This window comes from Aquarana catesbeiana, linkage group LG05 (genome assembly GCF_042186555.1).
Source record: "Aquarana catesbeiana isolate 2022-GZ linkage group LG05, ASM4218655v1, whole genome shotgun sequence".
NCBI lineage: Eukaryota > Metazoa > Chordata > Amphibia > Anura > Ranidae > Aquarana > Aquarana catesbeiana.
In genome coordinates this window covers 129,050,635-129,078,521 of record NC_133328.1, presented here as the reverse complement: position 1 = coordinate 129,078,521, position 27,887 = coordinate 129,050,635, and the positions used below count along the sequence as shown (strand labels likewise).

General features: G+C 43.0%; 1 protein-coding gene across 1 annotated transcript in view; it reads left to right on the top strand.

Moving 5' to 3' along the window:
• Positions 1 to 189: 189 nt before the first annotated feature.
• ANKRD28 (ankyrin repeat domain 28) overlaps positions 190 to 27,887 on the top strand; it is a 227,536-nt gene continuing 199,838 nt past the window's right edge. The window contains exon 1 of the mRNA XM_073630192.1: positions 190 to 735. Within this exon, the coding sequence (XP_073486293.1) occupies positions 709 to 735 (27 nt within the window). The 5' untranslated portion in view covers positions 190 to 708. The remainder of the gene's footprint in view (positions 736 to 27,887) is intronic.

Sequence of the window (27,887 nt, the reverse complement as noted above, 5' to 3'; positions counted from 1 at the left end):
TTGTTTTCTAATAAAGTTGGTTGGTGCCATCTTGTAGGATCTGTTCAGTCTGCCAGAGCTCAATGCTTGGCACACATTGCTACCTGGCACTGACCGCTCACCTGCTATGCCCCGCCCACCCCTCACGAGCTGTCAGAGGCAGGCATACTAAAACCCGTCACTCGGCAACGTCAAGTAACGCGTGCAGCACGTGCTCCGCCTACACATGCGCGACTCTTATGTCGAGCGTTTTCCGCTGCCTTTTCCCATTCGAGCGACTGAAACCAACACTGAGAGCCACAAACGGCTCGGGAACCAAATAGAGGTCACGTGCTCGCGCGCGCACCGGAGAGACGTTGTACGGCGCGTTCCATAGCCGCCTCCCCTTTTTTTGGCTTCTCAAAATGACGTGAGCGGTCGGGGAGCTACGCCCCCTTCCCGGCAGCGAATCAGCGCTGAGCGTGTGCGGGGTTTGGCGGTTACGCTCAGGAAGGAGGTGTCCAGGAGGGGGCCGCACTGTGTGTGGTTGAATTTCAAGGAAGGAGAAGGCGCACCGAGAAGGAGAGAGGGGGGAGGAGGAGGAGAAGAGTGTATCCGCTGCTTCTTCCAGCCTCCATTGCTCGCCCTGTGGGCACAGGCCGGCCGCTGGCAGCCCCGAGGCTGGACGAGCTGTATGAGGCGGGGGGAGGAGGAGGAAGAAGCCTGACAGACATCACCGCTCTGCGCACCATGGTGTTCCTCAAGCTGCGGGAGCAGGTGAGACCGAGGCGGCCCAGGTTACCCCTCTGTGTGTCAGTCAGGGGCCTGCCGGCCATGGCTCTGTCACTGCGGTGTGTGTACATCACGTGACCTCACCTGTGTGTCTCATTCATATAAACATGTATAACCATATATATATATATCTCTATAGACATTTCACCACCTACTCTATCAGATTATATATAATGAACTCTTGTTATGTTCTTTTATGTCACAGGTGATCACTGTGTATTATGAGACATAGATGATGTGTGGGGGCTGGGCCTTCTTCTGTCATCTACCTTAGACCCCATTCACACCTGTGTGACGCGCACGCGTGTGTTTTATTTTTTTTTGCGCAACAGCATCAGTCCACTTATTTACTTATTTACCTACATGCGACAAAGTAGCTCTTGCGCCCATTTTTTATTTAGTTTTTTTTTTTTTGCAATGAGCCTCATGTGTTTTTGTAATGTGTTTTTGTTTATTTTGCATGACAAAATGCACATCTGCCAGCCACGTTTTATTAGAAAAGAATGTATTGCCTGCATAAATGCGCAGTTCCTGGAGAATAAAGGTGTGAGTAGGGACTTGGGGTTACCCTACTTCTTGCAATCTTGTACAATAACCTTTTTAGATTTTTCCAAAACTAGTAGTTTGCAGTTGGAGGACCTACCAAAGGCTGGATACACATGGACTTAAAAGAGAAGTTCAGGTTTGTTTGTGGTGTGTGGGTTTTTTTTTTTTTGTAAAGCAGTAGTAAACCTCATACTGCTCTGGGCAATTTAAAGTGATTATAAAGGTAGAAGGTTTTTTAACTTAATGCATTCAAGTGTAAGTTCACTCTTGCAGAAAATCTGTAAGGCCCCTTTCACGCGGGGGCGGCGGTAAAGCGCCGCTATCGTAAGCGGCGCTTTACCGTCAGTATTCGGCCACTAGTGGGGCGGTTTTACCCCCCCCTTCTAGCGGCTGAGAAAGGGTTAAAAACCACTGCAAAGCGCCTCTGCAGAGGCGCTTTGCCAGCAGTATAGCCGCGCTGTCCCATTGATTTAGATGGGCAGGAGCGGTGTATACCCTTGGGGCTGTCACACTGGAGAGACAGCAGCGGCTGTTTTGGGTCGGTTTGCAGGTGCTATTATAAGCGCAATAGCTCCTGCAAATCGTGGTTCACTGCTTTACTAGTCCAGGGATTTGAAATCCCCGCATCTTTCGATCTTCAGCGCTGACAGGACACTCTAGGCGGGTCCTGATTGGTTGATGTCCACGTGACAGCGCCGACCAATTAGAATTCCTCCTATACATACCTTTTAGGAGATACGTCGCAAAGATTTCAAATCCCCCGTCTCATAGCGAGTAAAAGCGGAACTCGGGTACAACAGGATGGGGAGGGGGTCCAGTGTAACTTCACCTTACAGATTTTCTGTAAAGGTGGATTTACACCTTGAGATAAAAAAAACCTTCTGTGTGCAGCAGCCTCCCTAAAACTTGCTTGAGCACCATCTAGATCCAGCGATTTTGCAGATGTGTCTTGGCTACCCGGGACTCCCCTCCTTATTGACTGAGACAGCAGCACGGTGTCATTGGCTCCTTCTGCTGTCAATCAAAGTCAGCCCATGAGGAGAGAAAGGGGGCAGGGCTGCAGCTCGGGTGCCCCCATAGCAAGCTGCTTGCTGTAGGGGCACTGAACAGGAGGGAGAAGTACCGATAAGAGGGACCCAAGAAGAGGAGGATCTGGGCTGCTCTGTGCAACACCACTACACAGAGCAGGTAAGTATAACATGTTAATTATTTTTAACGAAAATAGAAGAAAAAAAAGAGACTTTACAATTACTTTGTCATAATGTGCTAGTGTGCATGGCATACTAGCATTATGACACACTTACCTGAAAATGAAGCCCTCCAGCAGTGCGCTGTCACCGCTGAAGGCACTTCCATCTTCACCCAATCTTCTTTCTGGTGTCGCAGGCTTCGGCGATATGAGTGGCAGAGTCGGTGATTACGTTAATCCCACGTGGGAGTTGCTGTTTGTAGCATGGCTCTGAAGGAATGGCGCAGGTATGCTTTTCCTTCGGAGCACATGCGTCAGTGATGTCACCGGCTGCATCTGAATTAAATATCTCTTAAACGATGCATGTTTACTGTTCCTATAGGTAACAATTTTACATGGGAGTTTACTCCTACTTTAAAATAATACTTGCCTAGGTGCATGCATGCAACTGTGCGATCAAACACAGCCAATTGGTCAGTTCTCAGGGCAGAGAGCTGGTGAGTCCTTGTCTGCTGGGCTGTGGAGGGGGTGGGAGCAGTGAGCCCATCGGCTGAGCCTGGTGCCTGTCCAGTCACAATCTTTTCCGAATTTTCACCGGCTTTGTGATGTCAGCTGACAGCGGGCTTCAGTCGTTCTCTGCTCAAAATTAGGTCACAGAATTGCAGAACGGACAGCACTCCTGTGATCCATAGGAGAAATAAAGCCAAACAAGCATTGGCTGTACTTCTCCTTCCGATACTGGTCTAACTGGCTTTTGTCAAAGGGACATACTGAAAAACCAGTATCTGATCAGTACTCGCAACCAATGGCATTCCCCCTGTCAAAACACAAAGGCACAGCGGGGGGCATTACTGCACTAACATCAGTTGTGTTGGTGGGGCGATCTGTCAATTTAGCATGATGGGATGAATATTAAAAAAAAAAAAAAAAAAAAACCTGTACGTGTGTACCGGGCTTTAACCGTGCAATCAGTGTGTGGGGGGTCTCTACACCACATACTTGTTGGTAGCTGTAAAGATCAACCAGAGATTGTACAATCTGATTATAATGTGTGTTGAGTGTCAGGTACAGAAGAGGAGAGAAATGTTGTATAAACTGCAACAGAAATGACATATACCCACTTCATACCAATGTATTTTTAGTTTCCACCTTAAAGAGGCGCTCCAGTCTTGGGGGGCAGGGAATTAAGTCAGCAGCTACAAATACTGTAGCTGCTGACTTTTTTAATATAAGGTCACTTACCTGTCCAGGCATCCATCGATGACTGCACCCGAGCCGATGCAGTCATCTTCACAAAGAGAAGCCAGCTTCACAGCTGGTTGCCTACTGCACTTTCTGAATGGGCCTGCCATCTTCTGGGACCTGTGTGTGTGTCCCAGAAGGCAGCGGGGGGGAAGGAAGAGGAGCTGGACATACTCTTAGATTGCTGCAGTGATCTCACCCAGAAGTGAGAGCGGGTACTGTTCAAAACCCGGTACCCCCCCCCCCCCAAAAAAAAAGTGCCAAATGTGGCGGTGCCAACAAGCAAAGCTTTCCCTTTTGGCTGGAGCACCACTTTAAAGTGATATTAAAGGATAAATTTACCTTTAGTAACATATTGACCTCATGTTCAGGGTGTACCATTATACATTTGCACTGGCCCCTGCTCCCCCTCAGTCCCCTGGTTTGACAGCTAACGGTGGAGCTTCTCTCCCCACTAGCTGTCACAAACTAAAAAAAAACGTGGCTGTGCGGGGCACCGTCTGCTTGGCCACGTCATCCATTCACAGTGTTCTGTGAATGGAAAAATGTCAAATCCTGACACCCTTTGCAGCTGTTGGCCTATAGTTCTTAATGAACTACCACAGCGCTGTTGAGTGCTGTGGTAAGTCATTGAGCTTCCTGTAACTACCTGCTCATATCGGGGCAATGGGCAGACAGATACAGTCGCCAGGACTGTGACATTACAGCCGTGATCTGCTGATCTTGGGTGCAATGCTTTTACAGGTCCCTAACAAAAAAATAAAATGATGCCTATTTTTTTTTTTTTTTATATCTGCTAAAGAATGTGCATTTATTGTTTTTTGTACAGGTTAACTTAAAAGGCTTATTGTTTTCTTTTGCTTTGTTAAACGTACCTGCTTTATACAGCGATATTGCACAGAGTGGCCCCTTGCCTCTTCTTCCGCAGTCCCCTGCCACTCCTGCTTTGAGTACCCCCTCAGCAAGTGTGGTGCTAAGGGGGCACGGTCCCGAGCTGGGCTGTGTGTGTCTGTAGTAGACACGCACAGCACCAGTAAGCCCCCCCCCCCGATCACTCCTCACAGGGCTTGACTGAAGCAGCAGAAGCCAGTGGCTCTGGCTCCACATATTGACTCCTGTGATACCAAGAAGAGAGGAGAGTGATGCTGCAGAATGGACAACGCTGGATTGGTGAGAGGAGGCAGGTAAAGCAGATCAGTTCTTTTTTATTTTTTTTATTTTTTGTTCAACCAGTGGGTTGAATGGAAAAAAAATGACTTTACTTCTCCCATCCACACGTTTCAATGTGGATTGGGGAAACCTCCAATCGGCTGCAGCGGTGATCAGTGGAGTCCCGCTGTCAGAATACAATGATACAACGTGGAGAATTCCCCCATCCGCCTTGCTTGTGTAGATGGGGATTCTGTTCATATTTTTTTTTTTTTTTTATCAGTTTGTTGGTCCATGTATGGTCAACCAAACACTTGCAGTTGCTGTCCCTCCCCATCCTGTGACTGGGCAATGAAAAAGACGCTGCAGAACAATGCTTGTTTAAAGTGTGAAAATGTACATGAGCTCCTTAATCCCACCCCTTTATTAGAGTTTGTATGCACGGAGGGTGGAAAGGATCGATGACCATTGTAATTGGCTGTTGAAGTGGTCACATGATTCTGCTAGCTACTGATTATTATGGGGGACTGAGCTGTTTGACAGCTTGGTCTCTGTACTTGTAAGATGCAGTGATTGCACTCTCAGCACAGAAACGTTGGCTGCCCAGTGACGCTTGTGTGTGGCACGTGGGCGTTAAAACCTGCCCCTTTGCCACCGCATATGTGTTACATGGCTAGCAACAGGTTAATGGTTGGGTCGTGTGTTTGTGATCCCTATCAACTTCAGTGGGAGGGCCTGAAAACGTGTGTGTGTGTGTGTGTGTGTGTGTGTGTGTGTGTGTGTGTGTGTGTGTGTGTGTGTTTTTTTTTTTTTTTTTTTTTTTTTTTTTTTTTTTTTTTTTTTTTTGCCTCTCCTAGTAACTATTTTCTATTGGCAAAACAAAAAAGCTCAAGCCTGAAAACAGCTGACAGATGCACATGGAAAAAGCTCAAAAAACAGTCAGTCTCAAGTGTGAACACAGCCCTTGGCTTGTTGGCTCATGAACACTGCATCTCTTTGTACTGGTTTTTCCCTCCCCAGTCTGAGCTCTGTTGTACATATTGTTGAACACATAGCCATGTTCACTTAACTCTGTCTATTCAGTCATACTGTACATGTGGCTGATTTGATCATTGAAGTGCTACATTTGTTTTTCTGACTTGGACTTGCTCTGATCATTATTCATTATAATCGTCATCCTTTATGAAGAATGTGTGATATGTTAGTGTGTACATTGGTTCTAAAGGGAGCTGATATCCGTGTCCGGTGACGCTCCTGAGTGGGCTGCCTGTTGGGTCTGCGGAGTCATTCTCATTTACATATTGTTTTAGTGATTGTCGTCACAGCATGCATAAATGTGCGTGTAAATATAGCGGAGGTTTGCGCCTGGCCTGCATCGCTGCCTCTTGGTGACAAGTGAGACTCTCACATTTATTTCAGGATGAAATGAAGGGGACAGAATTGGGTGAGTTTGTCTTTTTTTTTTTTTATAGTGGTACATTGAAATGATGTTCACACTTACTCTGCGTATTATAACTGGTTCAGTTTTGTTTGCATAAGTATACAAATTTTGTTTGCCACCGGCCTGTTATAGTTCTTGCCTAAAGAATATTGTTTGCAAAAATAAAAGATCTAATAAATGCAGCATTATGTGTTCCCTGATTGTTATGTGACAGATGTAATCCAATTTCTTTCTTGTCCTTGGAGCATGTTTTCTGTTTGGAGTATGTTTCCTATTCAGGTTCCTACCTGTTTTGTTTTCATGTGACTTAACAGGTGCATTTCCACTTTGAGTCTCCTGGATGTGTGCACCATTTCCATGCCAATACTTCACCTCCCTTTGAGACCTGTCTGACTGCTTCTACCTCCATTATTTACAAATGTGATCCATGCACATTTTATTGGTTTATATTTAGCTTCTCTGCTATGTAGCCAGCAGTTCCTCTCTCTAGTGGTAGCTGTTGCTCAAGTGGTATGAAGTCTGATATTATGTGTGTATATATGCACGTTTCTTCCATGGGTGTTCTGGTAACCATCTGTCAGAATATTGTTGTAAATCCATAGGTGTAAGTACTGTGCAACTGCGTTTTTTTTTTTTTTTTTTTTGCTTTACTAGGCTTCAAATTGTGAAGTAGAATATTGTATATTTTGAAGCGCTATGTATTATAGTACATGCGTAATTATTTTATGTGGAAACTATATTTTTGTTCCAAATTCTCTGGACACTGCAGAGATAGTATGGCACCTAAAAAATAAAGGGTTAACATTGAGGTTATAAGGGGTTAAAGTGGTTGTAACGGTAATTTTTTTTTAAATTTATTTTTTATAAACCTCTCTATACTTGTCTGCTCTGTGTAGTGGAATTGCACAGATTGGCCCCGAGCCTTCTCTTGTGTGGCCCGCCAGCACTCCTGGCTCCTCCTCCTGTCCAGTGCCCCTACAGGAAGCTGTTTCCCATTGGGGCACTTGTGCTTGCCCACTCCTGAGCCCCGTTGCTGTGTCTATTGTACAGACTGTGGGACTCGGCCCCGCCTCCCTTGTCACTGGTTTTGATAGCAGTGAGAGCCAATGGCTCCCGGTGCTGCAGCAAACCCAGTGAAATATGGAAGTGAGGGGAGAAAAGAACTGCAGACATGCACAGCGCTGGATCGAATGAGGGCTCAGGTAAATAAAAGGAGTAGGGGGGAGGGAGAGATGCTGATGCCTAAAAACAGGTGGACCTGAACGGGGTCCGCCCGAGTGAAAGGGGCCATACAGAAAATTTCTTACATTTATTAACCACTTCACTACCCGGCCATAGTAAAATGACGTCCACAGATGGGATCTCCCATCCTTGGTGGACGTCATATGACGGCCTAGGCTTCCCGGCCGTCTAGGGGGCGCGCGCCCGCAGCGTTGCACGGGACCCAGTGCGTGTGCCCGGCAGCCGCGATGTCCGCCGGGCTCCCGCGATTGCCCGTTAACCGGGCTGGACCGTGGATCTGTGTGTAAACACACAGATCCACGTCCTGTCAGTTGAGAGGAGACCGATCTGTGTTCCCAGTACAGAGGAACACCGATCAGTCTCCTCCCCTTGTGCGTCCCCTCCCCCTACAGTTATAATCACTCCCCTAGTGGTTAACCTCTTCCCTGCCTGTCACATTTATACAGTAATCAGTGCAATTTTATAGCATTGATTGCTGTATAAATGTGTCAAAAGTGTCCGATGTGTCCGCCATAATGTCGCAGTCACGAAAAAAATCGCGATCACTGCTATTACTAGTAAAAAAAAAAAAAAATAATAATAATTAAAAAAAAAAAAATGCCATAAATCTATCCCGTATATTGTAGACGCTATAACTTTTGCGCAAACCAATCCATATACGCTTATTGCGATATTTTTGAAAAAAAAAAAAAAATGTAGAAGAATACGTATCGGCCGAAACTGAGGAAAAAATTTGTTTTTTTAAAAAAAAAAATTGGGATATTTATTATAGCAAAAAGTAAAAAATATTGTGTGTGGTTTTTTTTTTTTTTTTTGTTTTTTTTTTTTTTTTGTTTTTTTCATAATTGTTGCTCTTTTGTTTATAGCGCAAAAAATAAAAACCGCAGAGGTGATCAAATACCACCAAAAGAAAGCTCTATTTGTGGGGAAAAAAGGACATCAATTTTGTTTGGGTACAACGTCGCACGACTGCACAATTGTCGTTTAAAGTGTGACAGCGCTGAAAACTAAAAATTGGTCTGGGAAGGAAGGGGGTGAAGTGATTTTCTAGCAGAAAATACAGGATTTTTACTTGCATGCAATAAGTGTCAGAAAAGATTTAGACCCCTTTTCACACTGGGGCGGTTTGCAGGCGTTATTGCGCTAAAAATACCGCCTGCAAACCGCCCCTAAACAGCCTCCGCTGTTTGTTCAGTGTGAAAGCCTAAGGGCTTTCACACTGAAGCGGTGCGCAGGCAGGACGGTAAAAAAAGTCCTGCAAATCGCTTTTTTGGAGCGGTGAAGGAGCGGTGTATTCACCGCTCCTGCCCATTAAAATCAATGGGACAGCGCGGCTATACCGCGGCTATGGCCGCGCTGTACGAGGGATTTTAACCCTTTTTCGCCCGCCAACGGGGGTTAAAACCGCACCGCTAGCGGCCGAATACCGCTGCAAGAACGACGGTACAGCAGCGATAAAAATAGCGCTGTTGTACCGCTGACGCTCTCACCGCCCCAGTGTGAAAGGGGCCTTAGTCTTTTAAATGGGTAAACTGAGAACTCCTAAACAGAGTTCAGTCCATTGATAAGTAGAAACATTGTATCTCTTTGCTTCTTTTCTCACAGTTGGCAGGCTGCCCAGATAGGAGAGAGTCTCCATGGGAAGACTTCAGGCAACTTGCATTGACTTCTATTACAGAAGTCATTTGCAAGTCGGCTGATGCTGATTAACCCTTTTCATGCCTATTTTTGAATTTTGGTGTTTACAAGTTAAAATCCGTATTTTTTGCTAGAAAATTACTTAGAGTTCCCAAACATTATATATATTTTTTTAGCAGAGAATCTAGAGAATAAAATGGCGATTGTTGCAATATTTTTTATCACACGATATTTGTGCAGCTGTGTTTTTAAACGCAAATTTCACCCGGGTCGGATGTCAGTGGACATGTCACCGCTGACATCCGACGCTCCATAGAGGTCTATGGAGGGTCCGCTCAGGTCCGCCTAAAAAACTGACAAGCAGACCTGAACGGATCGTTCATGTGAAAGAGGCCTAAGCCTGGATCTGTCTGCAAAACTGGCAGATGGATCCAGACTGAATGCTTATGTGAAAGGACCCGGAAGGCCAGTTCACACCATAGAAACGCAGTCCGAATGTGTTCCAGTTGCTTTTCTGCATGTGCGTTTTCAATGCAGTCCAGTGCACTTTTCCCCCTCTTCTTCTTCTTTTTTTTTTTTTTTTTCCTTAAATAAGAGCATGTGTGTTCCGGTGCATTTTTTTCTGCATTTTGTTACCACATATACTACCTGTGTAGCTGCCTTACGCCATTGGGAGACATATGCAAAGTTCAGTAGCCCAGTGCATTGAAATGGAATCCATTTTCACAAATGAGACAATAGAAATATGAATCCTGAGTTGGTGTGTTAATATACTTGCATTTCGGTGTTGCTTTTTTTTTTTTTTTTTTTTTTTTTTCACTGCTTGTGTGAATAGTCACTACAAAGCAAGACTTTAGTTTTACAGTTGGTATTGACTGTGTGTTTTTAAAATGGCAAATTATGCTATAAGTAGCTAAATGAGTTTAAAAGGCTGGGGTCACACTATTGTGGGTTTCCCCACATCCAATTTGCAATGCAGGAGGTTGTGACCGGCTCTCGATGGAGCTGGTTCACACATCTCCGCAGCGGAGCCCTGTGCATCTTTTTTGGTCCGTTTCAGGTCCTAATTCAGCCAAAAGTTTGGGCTGAAATGGTGAATGGAGACACATTAGACCCCTGCTGTGAGTCACTGCGTTCTTTAGTGTGAACCCAACCTAAAGGTCAGGTTATGGTTTACCTTATTGGAGAACATATTTGACTTTTCACCACTTGCTTTGATGTTAGCTTTCGCAGCAGTTAGTGTGTTACTTTGCATGAAACCCCCAAATTGCATAAAAAGTGAAGTAAAGATATATGCAGGCCTTTTACCGTTGATTTTTTTTTTTTTGATGAAAGTAGATGCAGTTTAGCCATATGAATGGTGGTTTTGATTCAGAGCAAATTGGGTTAAGTATACTTTAAAGGAAGAACATGGTTCTTTAAGAGACATAGGGGTTAATTTACTAAAACTGGAGAGTACAGCTGTGCATAGAAACCAATCAGTGTCCAGGGTTTTTATTTTTTTATTTTGTCAAAGCTTAACCACTTGCTACCAAATCACGTACCTGTACGTCATTCAGCTGCAGGCATCACCCCAGTTCAGTTTTTTTTTTTTTTTTTAAAGCCGACGCTCGGCTCTTTTGTAATAACAATCCAAAAGGCTAAGCAGCTGCTCAGTTGTTACAAGCAGTGGGAGGGGACCTTCCGCTCTCCTGCCCCACCGGGATACCCGAGCGACCAGCTGGCACAGAATCGGCTTTGAGCGGGTCTCGGCTATGGTAACTCAAAAGCGACATTGTGACATGACTTCTGGTTTACTCAGGAACCAACAACGGTGCCAGTATTCAAAAACTCTGATCTTGGAGTTTTGAATACTTTCAAGTGCAGAGAAGGGGTTTGGGGTCTTATAGAGTACCTGTCACTGATTATTACTGTCTCAAGGAATGTTTTCATTCCTTGTGACGGCAACAAAAGTGTTTTTTTTTTTTTTTTTTTTTAATAAAGGGACAGTGTAAAAGAAAAAAGTAAAGCAATAATTCTAGCACAAGACCTCCTCTGTAACGCTAAACTTTTTAACGCATCGCCAATGGAGATTTTTAAGTACTGTAGTTTGTTTCCATTCCTCGAGTGTGCGCCATTTTAAAGTATGACATGTTTGGTATCTGTTGGCCTAACATCATCTTTCACATTAAACAAAGTTGGGCTAACTTTACTGTTTGTTGTTTTTATAGGGAAAAAAAGAGCCTTTACAATCGCTTTAATAAATTAAAAAAACAAACATGTTCTTACCTGCTCTGTTGCAGTGGATTTGCGCAGAGCAGCCCAGATCCTCCTCTTCTCTGGTCCCTTTTCTGTGATCCTGGCCCCTCCCTCCTGTTCAGTGCCCCCACATCAAGCAGCTTGCTATGGGGGCTCCCAAGCAGAGTCGCAGCTCCCTGTGTCTGTTCAGACACGGAGCCCTGACCCGACTCCGCACCATCTCTCTCCCTTGATTGGCTAGCTGACTTTGATAGCAGTGGGAGTCAATAGCGCAGCTGCTGTGTCTCAGCCAATCGGGAAGGAGAATCTGGATGGCTGAGACACTCGTGGACACCGCTGGACACAGAGGAACCTCAGGTAAGTTTTAGGGGGGCTGCTGCTCACAGAATGCTTTTCATCTTAATGCATAGAATGCATTAAGATAACAAAACCTTCTGCCTTTACAACCCCTTTAACCACTTCAGCTGTGGAAGGATTTACCCCCTTAATGACCAGACTGTTTTTTTTGCGATATGGCACTGCGTTGCTTTAACTGACGATTGCGTGGTCGTGCGATGTTGTATCCAAACAACCCCCCCCCCCGCATAGTTTATTTTTTGTGCTATAAAAAAGACGATTTTGAAGAGAAAAAAACATTTTTTTTCACTTTTTGCTATAATAAATATCCAAAATAAAAAAAACTAATTTCTTCATCAGTTTAGGCCAATATATATTCTTTTACATATTTTTGGTAAAAAAAAAATCGCAATAAGTGTGTATTGGTTTGTGCAAAAGTTATTGTGTTTACAAAAAAGGGGATAGTTATGGCATTTTTATTAGTAATGGCGGCGATCTGCATTTATTTATTTATTTTTTCCGGGACTGCGACATTGCGTTGGACAGATCGGACTTTTTTTTTTTTTTTTTTTTTGGGACCTTTGACAGAGCTAAAAATAGCCACTGATTACTATATAAGTATCACTGGCAGGGAAGGGGTTGAGACTAGGGGGCGATCAAGGGGTTAAATGTGTTCCCTGGGAGGTGTTTCTAACTGTGGGGACAGTGTGCCGACTGGGAGTAGAGAGAGATCGCTGTTCCTGGTCACTAGGAACAGCAGATCTCTCTCTACTTCCCTGTCAGAACGGGGATCTGTTTACCCTGACAGATCCCCGCTCTGGCTCTCTGTGGAGCGATCGCTGATGGTCAGTGGCCACGTGCGCCTGCTATAGGCTTTAAAGGGAACGCCGTACCAGTATGGTGATTTGCGCAGCCGAACCATTCTGCCACAGTATAACTGCGGTGGCTGGTCAGCAAGCAGTTAATGTTTTTTAGAAAAGAAAATAAAATTTTAAAAAATTGCTTTTGAAAGACTACTGTGCAAATAGTGTGACGCAAAATATTGCAACTGCCATTTTATTCTCTAGGTTCTCTGCTAAAAAAAAAGTTTGGGGGTTCTAAGTAATTTTCTAGCAAAAAATACTGATTTCAACTTTTAAACAAACAGAAAAAGGCCTAGTCTTCAAGTGGTTAATTGGACAAACTGAAGTTAGAAGCTGTTTGGCTACCATGCACAGCTGCACCAGATTTTTCAAAATCGTTGTCAGTAGGCATTTTAAAGCAATGTCTCCACCTTTTGCATGCTTTTCTGGCTAAAGTTGATTTTTTTTCTTTTTGGTGTATCTGATTAAAAGAAAAAATCATCTAATAAATAAATATCCATGTGGTGTGGCATAGTACTTCAAAATACAATGCATTTTTGTGAGTTTTTCTAAAGCTTGAATACTTGTGTTTTTTTTTTTTTTTTTTTTTTTTTTTATTCTAATTATTTTTAGCTAATCAAAATGTGTGATATGTGCCTTTTTGCACGTTTTTCATTGAAGTATATTGGGGCCAAAAATGCTTGTAGCTTCAAAGAAGCTCATACATTTTGCGCTTCAAGCGACCCTTCGTTCAGGTGTGAACAGGCTCAATATTAAAACCATGGGGTTTTGGATTTTGAGAGTTTTTGGAGTTTCAATCTACATAAAGCTTGAAGTGTCAATTGGACCAACAAGTTGCAAATCATGGCTTTAGAATTTAGAACAATCCAGCGGTACAAATTTCCTTGATTGGTATGACCCAAAATAACTGGTCATACCAAATAAAATAACTGGTGCTACAACTGAACACGAGAACATTGAGGAGGGATATCATCTTTTGCTTTGTGTGCTGTTATAATGTATGTGCTGAACACACATTCCTCTTTCAGGAAATATGTTGTATGTGCGTATAAACGCCTTTGCAAGAAAACAGTGTTTACCCGAGCATAGGTGCTTATAGCCATCCACTACTATGGCTGGCTGTACACCACTTGTGGTTCACCGAGCAGGAAAAACCACTGAGATTTGTGCATGAGCCTCAGAATGAAAGTGGTTGTAAACCTCAGACCTGAAATATGCACAAAGCATATCCCTATATAGTGTGTACCGGTCTCAATTAAGAGCACTTAGTGTGATTTTCTGTTTGCTGCTTCATCCCTCTATCAGCATGAATCACTTAGGACGAGGTTTCCTGACACCAAGAGAAAAATGGAGACGGGAGGGACCTCCAGCTGATTGACAGCCTCAGCTCTGTTGGTGTGTGTTTGTCCCTCCTCCCATCTTCCCCAGTCAGCTCTCAGAAATCTCACTGAGATTGTAGCTTCAGCTCTCCGTCCCCTTTTTTCTGAACTCTCAGACAAGCTTTAAATTCAGCATTTTGAATGGATGTAGAGAAGAGGCTGCAGATAAATGGGTACAATTCATGTAGGAGGATTTGTTTAATCTCTGTGCATCACCTGAGGCCAGTCATGTCACTGGGTATATGTAAACTTTACTTTGTACTTAACCACTTTAACTTTGTAAATCGTTTTCTGTATCAGAATCTTCACATTCTCAGTGTGCCCAAGGGAGAATGTTTAAATTTAGCTTGTTGCCATGCAGGTACTGTAGAAACAATATAATACTTCAGCTCTGTGACCATTACATTATAAGAACACTTTAAATGTATGTAAAATGTGTGATAAGTGTTGTGCCATTATTCTTTTATAGAACTGTTCCCATCTTCACATTTTGACATTGCAAACATTTTGTTAGCAGCTTTTTATGTACCTTTTTAGATTGAAAATGTGCCTTACACTAACATCGATAACATGCATGAACAATGTACAAAACTTTTGCTTTGGAGCTGAACAAATAGGAGCTCCAAAGCCAGTGTGACCAACACATGCAGCTCCAACTTATTTTTTTTTTCTGAGCCTTTTGTTTTATTGTAGTTGATGCACATGATCTGTGAATCCTTTAGAGTGGAATTTTGCTGAAAGTAAATTACAAGGATATATACTGTACACTTAGCAGCAGCCATGTTTTGTGTTTAAAGTGGATGTAAACCCAATTCATGACATCTGAGCTGGGCACATATATCTGCAGTGTTTTATCTCTCTTCAAAGCACTATATCCTGTAGCTGTCTCTTGCTCAGTCCTTCTGTTATCAGCCTGATAACTCCTGACAAGTTCTCCATCACATATGATAAAAGCAGCCTGAGTTTTGTGTTGGGGAGGATGCTATAAATTTAGCACAGAGCTGAAGGATTCAAGGGACAGAGCTGAAAGTCTCTACCTATGAGAGGGGGTGTTTGCTTTTCCTCCCAATCAGCTGTCTTGGCTGTATGCCCAGGCTTCACCAGGAAGAGGAAAATCAACTAACACATTGTGCACTTTCTAAACAGTATGTAAAGATAGAGAGCAGATATACATGTAAAACTTGCGTAGGGAGATTTGTTTCATCTCTGTGCATCATCTGAGGCAGTTCACTTCCCTGGGTATATGTGAGGGTTTACAACCACTTTAAGATACAGCATCTCAAGCTTTCTTTCTGATCCAAGCTCCAGTGTCTGTCTGATTAGTCACTAACCTGGAACAAGCATGCACAACAGGAATCAGATTTTGAGACTTCTTTGGCAGTATGCCTGATCCAGTTCAGTGGATCCCTAGGTAGTGAAGGCTGGATCAAGGTGACAGCCCTGGAGGCTGCATATTTAAATCAATTGAAGCTGTGTTAAACCCCCCAAAATAATAATAATGAAGTTTACCAATCCTGTAGTGGCTGTTTAGTCTTCATTTTTTAGACTTTTTTTTTTTTTTTCCCTCTGTTTCTACCTGGTGATCTGGCCAGTAACACACACCTCCTGTATTAGAGTTCACTCTGGGTGAAAGGGCACAGCAGCATTGTCAGTCTCGGGAGTGGGGTGGGGGGGTAGTGGTAGCTGTACTAGCAGATTTAGATACACCAAAGAATTGAAGCCAAACTCCAGCTCTCATTGCAGTGCAGGGTGGATTTGATTTTAATGGCTTGGTTTAAATCAACTCTATTTAAATCATAATTTTTAAAGATCAGTTGTCATCTCTGACCTACTGTTGACTCACCGACAGTCCGATTCATTTTAATGGTACAGCTGGTGATGCGGCAGTGACACAAAAAGGTGAGTGAGGTGGCTGCAGCAGGTGAGTGGATGCCCGCTAACAGGCGCTGCCATTATGAATCTGAATTGACAGGTGCTCTTTAAACGTAAGGACTTTTTCTTGCTGGTAGTTAGAATCTTTACCATTTGCAAACAAAATGAAGGTTTCCTATTTAGAATAATAAGCTGTCAGGTTAGTAAAACAGCTATATCAGAACCGATTCAATCATACAGTTTGTAGTGTACATGGATTTTCAAAACAGTGGGATAAAGGAATATTTCTAAACTTTTTTTTTAATCTCATGGTTGCTGTGTAATTGTGTAAATGCATCAATGCAGTGCATGTTATCTCAGCTTGCAGAGCTTGGATTCATTGAATGATTTTACCAAAAAATGTAAATATTGCAGACTATACAGCCTCATGTTACATAACTAAGCTCCATTTCATGCTGAATAAACTAAATTTTTAATGTATCTTAAATAGAAAATTATCTTTAGATATAGGTTTTTACTACAAAAGCATTTATTAAAATAAATTTGATCTAAAAATCAGATTTTTCTGATTTTTATCCACCCTGCTACAGTTTGAGCAACACTTATTTATTTATTTTTTCTTTTGGGATAAAGGTTTTACATCAGTACTTCTCAAAGTGGGCAATACCCACCCACCCCTGGGGGTGATGGAACGATCCTTGGGTGCATTGGGGAGTATTGAATAAACATAAGCAGGTGGTGGGAGCATAAAAGAGAAGACAGTTTTGATAAACCGTTCTTACATGTTTTCATCTGTTGTGTAATATAGTCATAATAATTACTTTATTATCCAAAATAAACACACAACATGCACGTTCTAACCAATCAATAGTCAAGTCTGCTGAAAGGTCTGAATCCCAACTCCGAAAAAAAAAAAAAAAAATGTTAGCGGCGCTTTACCATCGTTTTAGAGGCCAAAAAAGGATTAAAAAAGCTGCTTTGGCGCTTTTTGGCCGCTAGCGGGGGTTAAAAGCGCCGACGCCTCATTCTTTATTCGTATGTGTCCCTGCATCCTGCCTAAGTGAAGGAGGAGAGAAGGGCTCTCTGTTGGGAGCATTCCTTGTCTCCTCTTCCTGTCTTCTATTTTTGATAGCTGGAAGCAGCTGATACAGGAAAAGAGCAAAGTACACTCACTGCTGCAGGCCCCATACCGGAAGCGTAAATTTCGGGAAAAATGGTACCTCATTGGAATTGGCTTATTTGAGCAGGTTGCCTGGAAAAGTATGAATCATGAATAAGAATGTGCACATAACTGGGATGGATAAGGAAAAAGCAATAGAAGTAATTAAATAGCTTGCTTGGACAAAATGCAACCTCTGACTTTTGTTTTAAAGGCTAATGCGAGTCTGAATAAAGTCAATGGGGTTGACTTGCTATAGGAATAGGGGCTTTTCACGTAGAGAGCCTTACCTTCTTATCTGGGTGCTTTTGTGTGGGTTTTTTATTTTATTTTTTTTTTAACCTCTGCCTATACTCCTTCGCCCCTATATGCCAGCAATATTAGAGAGAACTCCTACTAGTACCTGTGATGACTTCATTTAACCATCGGCTTCTCAGATATACAGTTGTGTCCATATATATTTGGCCACAAGCACAATTTTAATACTTTTGGCTCTGTATACCACCAGAATTAAATTAAAACGAAACCAAATGAATTTGAAGTACAGACTTTCAGCTTTAATTCAAGGGGTTGAACATACATATCAAGTACAATTCTTCGAAACTGCAACCATTTTTATACAGTCCCCCAATTTTTAGGGGCTCAAATGTAATTTTTTACAAATTAATATAATCATAAATATTCCTTTTTTAATATTTTGTTGAGGATCCTTTACTGGCAATGACTGCTTGAAGTCTGGAACCCATGGACATTACCAAAGACTGTTTCCTCCTTTCTGATGCTTTGCCAGGCTCTATCTGTAGCTGCCTTCAGTTCCTTGTGGTTCTTTCTGCCTTTAGTTTTGCCTTCAGCAAGTGAAATGCATGCTCAATTGGGTTGAAATCAGATGATTGATTTGGCCATTGCAGAATATTCCACCTTTTTCCTTCAAAAGCTCCTGTGTTAATTTTGCAGTGTGTTTTGGATCATTGTCCATCTGTACTGTGAAGCACCGTCCAATCAACTTTGCTGCATTTGGCTGAATCTGGGCTGACCTTAGGTCTCTAAACACTGCAAAATTCATCTGGCTAGTTCTGTCTTCTGTCACATCAATAAACGCCAATGACCCAGTGCCACTTCAAGCCATGCATGCCCATGCCATTTCACTGCATCCACCATGTTTTACAGATGTGTGCTTTGTATTATGAGCTGTTCCAAGCCTTCTCCATACATTTTTTTTTTTTTTTTTTTCCCTTCCTGTCATTCCGATACAGATTAATCTTAGTTTCATCCGTCCAAAGAATGCTTTTTCAGAACTGGTAAAGTCTAATCTGGCTTTTCTATTCTTCAGGCTTATGAATGGTTTGCACCTTGTGGTGAACCCTCTTTATTTGCTCTCCTGAAGTCTTCTCTTGATTGTAGACTGACAATGATACACCCACCTCCTAGAAAGTGTCCTTCACTTGTCTGGATGTTGTGAATGCTGTTTTCTTTACCATAGAAAGGATCCTGTGATCATCCATCGCTGTTGTCTTTCATGGATGTCCAGGCCTTTTTATGTTGCTAAGCTCACCAGTGCGTTGTTTCCTCGGAATGTACGAAACTGTGTTGATTTAGCCACTCCTAATTTTGCTGCTGTCTCTGATGGATTTGTTTAATTTTTGAACCCTTGCAATGGCCTGTTTCACTTGCATGGACATCTCCTTTGAACGCATGATATAGGTTCACAGTAGAGCTGCACGATTAATCGTTATCGCAATATTTTTTTTTTTTTTTTCTCGCTGCTATCTTGACTAAAGTGTTTCGCGATTCTGCAAAGAATTCTTTCTGCTCTTCTGAAGCCACAGCCTCAAAAGAAAGGAAGGAATAAAATCTGGGCAGTCTGCCAAGAATCAGAACATTATTTAGCAGTGAACTTAACTAGAAACATTGTAACAATTTGTCAATGGAATAGACTTCCTGTGTAAGTTAGGAAAGTTTAACCACTTAAACGCTAAACCCTTTCTTGACATTTCTTGGTTTCAAGTTAAAATCATTTTGTTTTTTCTAGAAAACTACTTGGAACCCCCAAACATAATATAAATATAAATATATAATTTTTAGTAGAGACCCTAGGGAATAAAATGGTGGTTGTTGCAATATTTTATATCACACTGTATTTGCGCAGTGGTCTTTCAAATGCAATTTTTTTTTGGAAAAAATTACTTTAACCAATTGAGGTCCGCGCTATAGCCGAATGATGACCACAGCGTGGACCTGAATTTCCGGGAGCCTGTCATAGGACGACCTGCAGGGGGCTTGCGCAGTGATCACTGATACTCGGGTGATCACCAATCTGATCCCGGCCCCTTACCAGGTGATCAGCTGTCAGCCAATGACAGCTGATCATGTGTGTAAACAAAAGCTTGGTTATCTTCTTTTTTTTTTTTTTTCCAGCGTGAGGAGAAAAAAAAGCCGATCACCGGCTTATGCTCAAGGGACATCGGTCCCGAAGAGGAAGGAGGCACATCTGCCTCCTCCTCTGTGCCTGCCAGTGCCACCTATCAATGCCCATGAGTGCCGCCCATCAGTGCCACTTCTCAGTGTCCACCAATACCACCTATCCATGCCCCTCAGTGCCACCCCATCGGTACTCATCAGCGTACATCAATGTAGGAGAAAAATTACCTGTATGCAAAATTTTATGACAATATATAAATTATATATTATAAATATTTTTTTTTAAATTTGGTCTTTTAAAATTTTTTTAACAAAAAATAAAAACCGCAGAGGTGATCAAATACAACCAAAAGAAAGCTCTATTTGTGGGGGAAAAAATGATAAAAATTTCATTTGGGTACAGTGTTGTATGACCACGCAATTGTCATCCAAAGTGCGACAGCGCTGAAAATTGGTCTGGAGGGGGGGGGGGCTGGGGGGTGTTAAGTGCCCAGTAAGCAAGTGGTTAATGAATTTAAAGAATAAAAACTAACCCGTACAGTTAGCACAATTTTTTTGTATAATGTGAAAGATTTTACGTCACGAGAATCGTGATCCTTTTTTATTCTAAGCAAAAAAAAAATCATTCTCATTTTGGCCAGAATCGTGCAGCTCTAGTTCACAGCAAAGTTTCCAAATGCAAATACCACACTAAGGCCCCTTTCACACTGGGGCGGTGGGGGCGTCGGTGGTACAACAGTGCTATTTTTAGCGCTGCTGTACCGCCGTTCTTGCAGCGGTATTTGGCCACTAGCGGTGCGGTTTTAACCCCCGCTGGCGGCCGAAAAAGGGTTAAAATCCCTCGTACAGCGCGGCTATAGCCGCGGTATTGCTGTGGTATAGCCACGCTGTCCCATTGATTTCAATGGGCAGGAGCGGTTTAGGAGCGGTGAATACACCGCTCCTTCACCGCTCCAAAGAAGCGGTTTGCAGGACTTTTTTCACCGTCCTGCCTGCGCACCGCTTCAGTGTGAAATCCCTCAGGCTTTCACACTGAACAAACAGCGGAGGCTGTTTAGGGGCGGTTTGCAGGCGGTATTTTTAGCGCAATACCGCCTGCAAACCGCCCCAGTGTGAAAGGGGTCTTAGAATCAACTCCTCCAGACCTTTTTACCTGCTTAATTGATGAAGAAATAATGGAGTAGCCCACACCTGGTGATGAAACAGCTTTTGCTTTGATTGTCCAATTACTTTTGGCCCCTTGAAAAAAAAAAAAAGGGGGGGGGGGGGGCGATATTAAGAGCTGTAATTCCTAAACCCTTCCTCTGATTTGGATGTACATACCTTCAAATGAAACCTGACAGTGTGCACTTTCAGCCCTTATACATTATAGAACTATAGCTTGAATATGTTTTGGTAAATACCTGAAAAAAACTAAAATTGTGCCTGTGTCCAAATAAATACATGTATGTATGTGGACCCAACTGTACTTGGCTGCCTAGAGGGGGCATTTCCTTCATTATTTTGGGGACTACATGTCCCATGATTCCTGGCTATTGGTTCTTGTTCATGGGTGGAGTTGGAAGTGTTGAGGGTTGATTAGCAGTCACAATGAGGGAGGCGCAGCACGAACAGGGTGGGTGGGCTGAAAATAGATGCTTTGGAGTAAGAACGCCCACAACACTTCATGCTGACATGGTTGGGTATTTAATATGTATAAAGCTTTATCTTCTACATGAAGATTCACTTTTAACCACTTCAGCCTCAGAAGAATTTACCCCCTTTAATGACCACAGAAATTTTTTTGCAATACGGCACTGCATCTCTTTGACAATTGCGCGGTCATGTGACGTTGCACCAAAACAAAATTTGACGTCCTTTTTTCCCCCACAAATAGCTTTCTTTTGGTGGTATTTGATCACCTCTGCGGTTTTTATTTTTTGCATGTAAATACAGAACAAAAACGCACTGGACTGCATGTAGTGTGAACTGGCCTTAATGGCACACAGTGGAATTACATAGTATGTATGCACTCATCTGTCTAATGTTTGGTACTGAACATGGGCTTGAGATGTACTTGTAGCACAAAAATGTTTTTGGATGTGTAGGAAAGGATTAGAAAAGCTGTCGGATTTTTGTTTTTCTTCTCTTTAAATTTGAATGTTTGGAATGTTGTTAGCATGTTTTATAGAGGTTTTGACTGCAAGTGGGTGCATAACTTACATTTCATGCCATAGAACACAGGTCTCAAACTGGCAGCCCCTCCAGCTGTTGCAGAAATACGTCAAGTCCCATGAAGCATTGCAAGGCTGACAGTTACAAGCATGACTCCCACAGGCCGAGGCATGATGGGACTTGTAGTTCAGGACCAGCTGAAGGGCCGCCAGTCTGACGCCCCTGCCATAGAGTGTAGTACCTTCATATACAAAACCACCATGAATACTTCACATTTTTTTCATCCTAAAGTATACACTGTGCTTGTTCAACACTTGCTTTTTGTTAGTACCGAAAATAGAATGACCGATAACAGAAATTTCCCAATGGTGTTTTTGTTACATATACCAACAAATACATAGTGGTAATATAAACTTGATGTTTTGTTAACCTTCAGAAGCCGGTTTAAAGGAGTTGTAAAGTTTCGATGTTTTTCACTGTGATGCATTAAGGTGAAAAACCTTCTGTGCTGCAGCTGCCTCCCAGAGCCCCCTTTTTACTTGCCTGCTCCAGCTGCTGTCCCAGGTCCTCATTGGACAGATTGACAGCAGCGGGAGCCAATGGCTATCAATCAGATCCAGTGACACTGGAGCAGGGAGCAGGGCTCAGGAGCTGGCCTGCACGAGTGCTGCCATGGAATGCGTCTCTCCGTGGGGGTACTCTATGCGGAGGAGGAGCGCCGCTGAGGGACCCCAGAAAAGGAGGATTGGGGCCCACTCTGTGCAAAACTCTTGCACAGAGCAGATGAGTAACATGCTTGTTTTTAAAGAAAAAAATTAACTTTTACAATCACTTTAAAGTGGTTGTAAAGGTTTGGTTTAAAAAAAAAACAAAAAAACTAACGTCATACTTGCCTCCACTGTGCAGTTGGTTTTGCACAGAGTGACCCCGATCCTCCTCTTCTGGGGTCCCCTCCGCAGTGCTCCTGGCTCCTCTTCTCGAGTGCCCTGTCGGAGAAGCGCTCTATTTCGTGGACACCCGTGCGATTGCACTCCCGTGTCCTGCTGCTGTGTCTGTAGACATAGAAAACAGGACGCGGGCCCCCCTGTCATTGGATTTGATTGACAGCAGCGGGAGCCAATGGCTGCGCTGCTATGAATCTATTCAATCAGGACACGAGACACCGGCTGGAGCTGGTGTGCTTGTTCCTGTTGTGGGAATTACGGGGTTCAGGTAAGTAAAAGGGGGGCTAGGGGGCGCTGCTGCAGCACAGGAGGTTTTTCACCGTCATGCATAGAATGCATTAAAGTGGTGTTCCACCAAAAAAAAAAAAAAAAAAAAAAAAAGCCTCTAAAATGGCTGTTGCTAAGGGTTGCCTGGTAGTCTGCCTCCTTCAGTGCCTGGGCTGGTGACATCACTTCCCCGCGCAGGAAGGGCTCAGCTCTGCTCCCTCCCTCTTGTCAATCATCTGGGACACATTACATGTCCCAGATGACTGAGCGGCCAATCACGGCACGCGGCGCCACTCGTGCATGCGCAGTAGGTGCCCAGCTGTGAAGTCGGTGCCCACAGTTGCAATGCCGGTGGCGCCGAACAGAGGGGGAGACCAGTGGAGCTTTTATCCCCCGCATCGCTGGACCATGGGACAGGTAAGTGTCCGATTATTAAAAGTCAGCAGCTGCAGTATTTGTAGCTGCTGACTTTTAATTTTGTTTTTAAAATGGGAACTCCTCTTTAAGGTGAAAAATGCAGAGGATTCACAACCCCTTTAAGGTCTGGAAGCTTTTAAAGTGCATGAACATGCAAAATATTTCAAAGAAACAACAATTGCATCTTCTGGGGGGGGGGGGGGGGGGGGGGCTTTATTCTGACTTAATATTGTTCATGTAGCTTCATAGCAGGGTTTACTATCTTTTAAAATGAAATTACCTTTTGGTATTACCAATGGGGTGTTTTTTTTTTTTTTTTTTTTTTTTACCTAAATATATCAGAAATTCTAAAAAAAAAATTGGATAAATTTGTTCAGTATTTGAACTTTTGAGTTTATACAAAGCTGTATAGATGTGCCCATTGGTAGGATTTCTCCCTTGTATGTCATGGTGTCGGGGAAAAAAAATCTCCCTGTTGTAAACTTAGCAAATATATCCTGGCAGCTCTATCTGTAATTGGCTTGAATATTTGCTCTTTGCTCACAAGTGGTGTGTATTTAAATACAAAATGTTTTTTTACTTTAACCCTTTCCTGTTCAATTCATTGCTGGATACAAGTATATAACCATGTACAGCTAGTCACTTTTGTTGCAGTCTGTACATGGCACCCTGGTCACAGGAAATGGCCTAGAAGGTTACGCTGGAAACATGTTCTGCCTCTTAGGGCTTTTTCTCACGGGGCGGATCAGTGATGACCCGCCCCGTGAACACCCGCTTGCTCATCGGGGATCGCTCCGCCCATCCCCGCTGAGCAGGAAGATGACAGGTCCATCGCTGCACGCTGTGCAGCGACGGACCTGTCAGAGCGCCGCTCTCCCCTATGGGGGGATCTGATGATGACGGACCGTAGTGTCCGTCGTCACCCGATCCGAAAACGGATGGAAAAGTAGGTTTTTCCTCCATTACACTTTTCGGATCGGAGCGGGGTTGGATGTCAGCGGACATGTCACCGCTGACATCCGACACTCCATAGGGATGAATGTATGTCCGTTTTTCATCCGAAAACGGAAGGATGAAAAACGGACATACGGATCCCTCGTGTGAAAGAGGCCTTACTGTTCGTGTTCATGAGGCTTAAAGGGTAACTCAACTTTCATGGGAAAAAAAAATAAATAAAAAAAAAAAAAGTAGAATATAGAATTGTTGTGACACAAGCCATTTTGTAATTTAAAGTGTCCCTAAACCCACATCATAACCCCCTCTGTTCATGTCCCCAATTCAGCTAGGGATTTTGAGGCTGTGGTGGTAACTCTGCACATACTCTGTTTTTAGTGAGTTTCTGTGCTAAGCATTTCCTCCCCATCGCATTTGAGCAGCCTATGTGACAATAGTCACACAGGTGGGTGTATATACAGTTCTAAATGACAATCCCATCCATCCCTTCTCTTCTACTCCATGCCCACTAACCATCTAAACACAATGATGGGTGGGATATTACATGTAGATTGATGGAGGCTTCACCTCCCTGTTCTAAGACACAGCCTTAGAACACAGACACATGCCACCTGTGACTGGCAGAAATCCACCCACACCATGTTATTTCCACGAAATGATAAAGATTTAACTATGTATTTGTATGTCCAATTTGAAACCGTTTGATATTTATTTTTACGCTGTATTCCAAAGGATGTGTTTTATTTATTTTTTTCCCCCTGCATACAAGCTGGAAAAGAGCTGGGTTATGTGACCGCTGTATATCAATTAGGAAAAAGATACTTAGACTTTTTTTTTTTTAAATGAACCACTCCAGCCCCGGAAGAATTTACCCCCTTCCTGACCAGAGCAATTTTTGCGATATGGCACTGACAATTGCGCGGTCGTGCGACGTTGCACCCAAACAAAGTTGACGTTCCCCCCCCACAAATAGACCTTTCTTTTGGTGGTATTTGATCACCTCTGCTACTTTTTTTTATTTTTTGCGCTATAAACAAAGACAATTTTGAAAAAAAAAAAGGCCGATATGTATTCTACATATATTTTTATTTTTTTTTCCCCCCGTGACTGTGACATTATGGTGGACACATCGGACACTTTTTTTTGAGACCATTGTCATTTTATACAGCGATCAGTGCTATAAAAAATGCAATGAGGGGTGATCAAGGTGTTAAGTGTGTCCTAGGGAGTGATTCTAACTGTGGGGGGGGGAGGGGCTACCTAGGACATGACCGCAATCACTGTTTCCGATGACAGGGAGCACTAGATCTCTGTCATGTCACTAGGAAAAACAGGGAAATGTTTTGTTTACATAGGCATCTGCCGTTCCGTGACATGATCATGGGACACCGGCGGACATTGAGTCCACAGAGCATGCGACGCACTCACCCACAGTGTGGCGTTTTAAAGGGGACGTACCTGTATGCCCATTTGCGCAGCCATGCTACTGTGCACTGGTCGGCAAGCGGTTAAAATAATTATAGTGCCATCATCCATATACAGAAAAAAGGGACAATGTAAATTAGACTGTGTGTTTAGTATCACTTTAATGTTGTTAAAAATTACCTTTCCATTTTAAATCTTGCAGTGCTGTAAATTTCAATGCGATATGGAACCCGGAGGTATTCTGTACACAGTTGGTGTAAGAAACGCCTTCAATGTCCTGTCCTGCTTGTGTGATTGGCTCACTGATTTTCCTAGAAGTCTGCACTAAGATAAAAGTCAGTATTTACACATCCTCTGCAACACATCTCATTTTTGATGAGATGCTCCTAAAGGGTTAATCACTTCTAAAGGGATTTTGGACCCGGCAGCTTTACTCATCAGAGCCCTGCAGGAGTGCATCAACTGATAAAATCACTCCCATTCAGAATCCAAAAGACATAGAAGAACAGAAGGACTCTACTACAAAAGCCCAGCCATAGAGTGATTTTCTTTCCTGCAATACTGACTGTGTTGATGGGGGAATCCCTTCCGCTGAGCCAAGGTGTTCTTCCGGCGGGATAATTGCATGTAAAATCTGACAGGCTGGTTGTACCCAAGTTGATCAGCTTGGGTTAATTCAGCCGGCCCATACATGGCTTGAATCTCGACTGGTTCCTGCTGAACTGGCAGAGATTCAAACCATCTATGTCCAGCTAAAGTTTGTTGAATTCTCAGCAATGTACTTTGCCTGCCCACAGCAAATCTGTTTTTTATTTTTATTTATTTTTTTCCCAAAATAGTGGAGTTACTCTTTAAGGGGCCCAATCATGCTTTACCATTACAACTGACTATAATGCATGTGCACATTCCTAAGGTCAGAAGTATGTGGCATTCACATCTTTGCACTGTTTTGCACAATTTTTTCCGTTATAAAGCATTGAGAGCTGAGGTGTGTGGCATAGTGCATTACAGTGCCCATTGAAAGTAGCAAAGAATATGCACCTGAACTGAGGGTGCTAATTCTGTGCTAAAAACATGCTGCTTACACAAGATCATCTCCTCCACTGCCCCCATCCCCGCCCCGCAGTAAGATTGTGAAGCACAATACACATTAAATGTTTTAGTTTAGGCACACTGTTCAAAGTGTATGGAAAGCCCCAATGTCATAAAACTGAAAGGCCTGAGGTCTTTCAGCTAAGGACTACTACAGAAAAATGTAGAACATGGATCTGACTGTTGACTCTAGATAGTCGCTGAAAGGATAAAAATTGCTCTGGTAATCATGTTTGGGCACAATTGCATGCTTGTTAATAAATCATATGTACTTGAAAACTTACAACTCCTTCAAGATGTATGCACATAAATTTTTAAGACTAACTTAACTATTTGCTTTTATACTGAAGGTCTGTCACCCCAATGCGATAAAGGAGAAATCCTGATTTAGCCAAAGCAAATATACATTTGTGTGATTGTTGGGAATTTGTAGTATAGCTAAAGGCAAAACTTTAGTACGGGATAGAGTGAAGAGGTATTGGAACCCCTGTCAAGTTTTTATTGCTGTGTCCCGTTTAGGGAGATTCACCCTCTTTGTCCTGTTTACTATTGCTGCCGAAAGTGAAAGGAAAAGAAATCCTGAATTTCGGACTGTCATCAGAACAGTAATAGAGGGGAATCTTCCAATGGGGGATGCTAGATCCTGTGAACCCCATGGTGCCTAGAAATGCCATCACTTTGGAAGGATTTCCTCTCACTTCTTCTAGTACTGGTTATGGGATAGGAAGTAAAAGGAAATCTCCCCAATTGGATACAGATGGCAATATATAAACCTCCTTCACTCTATCCAAATTCCCAAAAAGTTTTGTCTTTAGTTCCTCTTTAATATGCAAAGGGACTTGCCCAGCAATGAGTAATGTTGTTGATATGCAGGTATTGGCATTGTGAATTTGGCATCCTTTAAAGTCCAAAGCTCCCTCCCCACGCCACCCCCCCCCCCCTGCTTACCTAAGTGCTGCAGATAATTTTATATGCACTGCACATTTTTTTGGCAGCTGATGAAAAATATAGTTTCTAACCTAAAACCTTTCTAACCTATACTAACCCCAATTTAAGGTTTTGCAGCAGCAGGTGGGTGGGCACTCCTATGCCATCACGTACAACGCAAGACCGCCATTGGTTACCGGTCCTGCATTGTACACGATGACATCGGCAAGAGGCGCAGCAAAAAT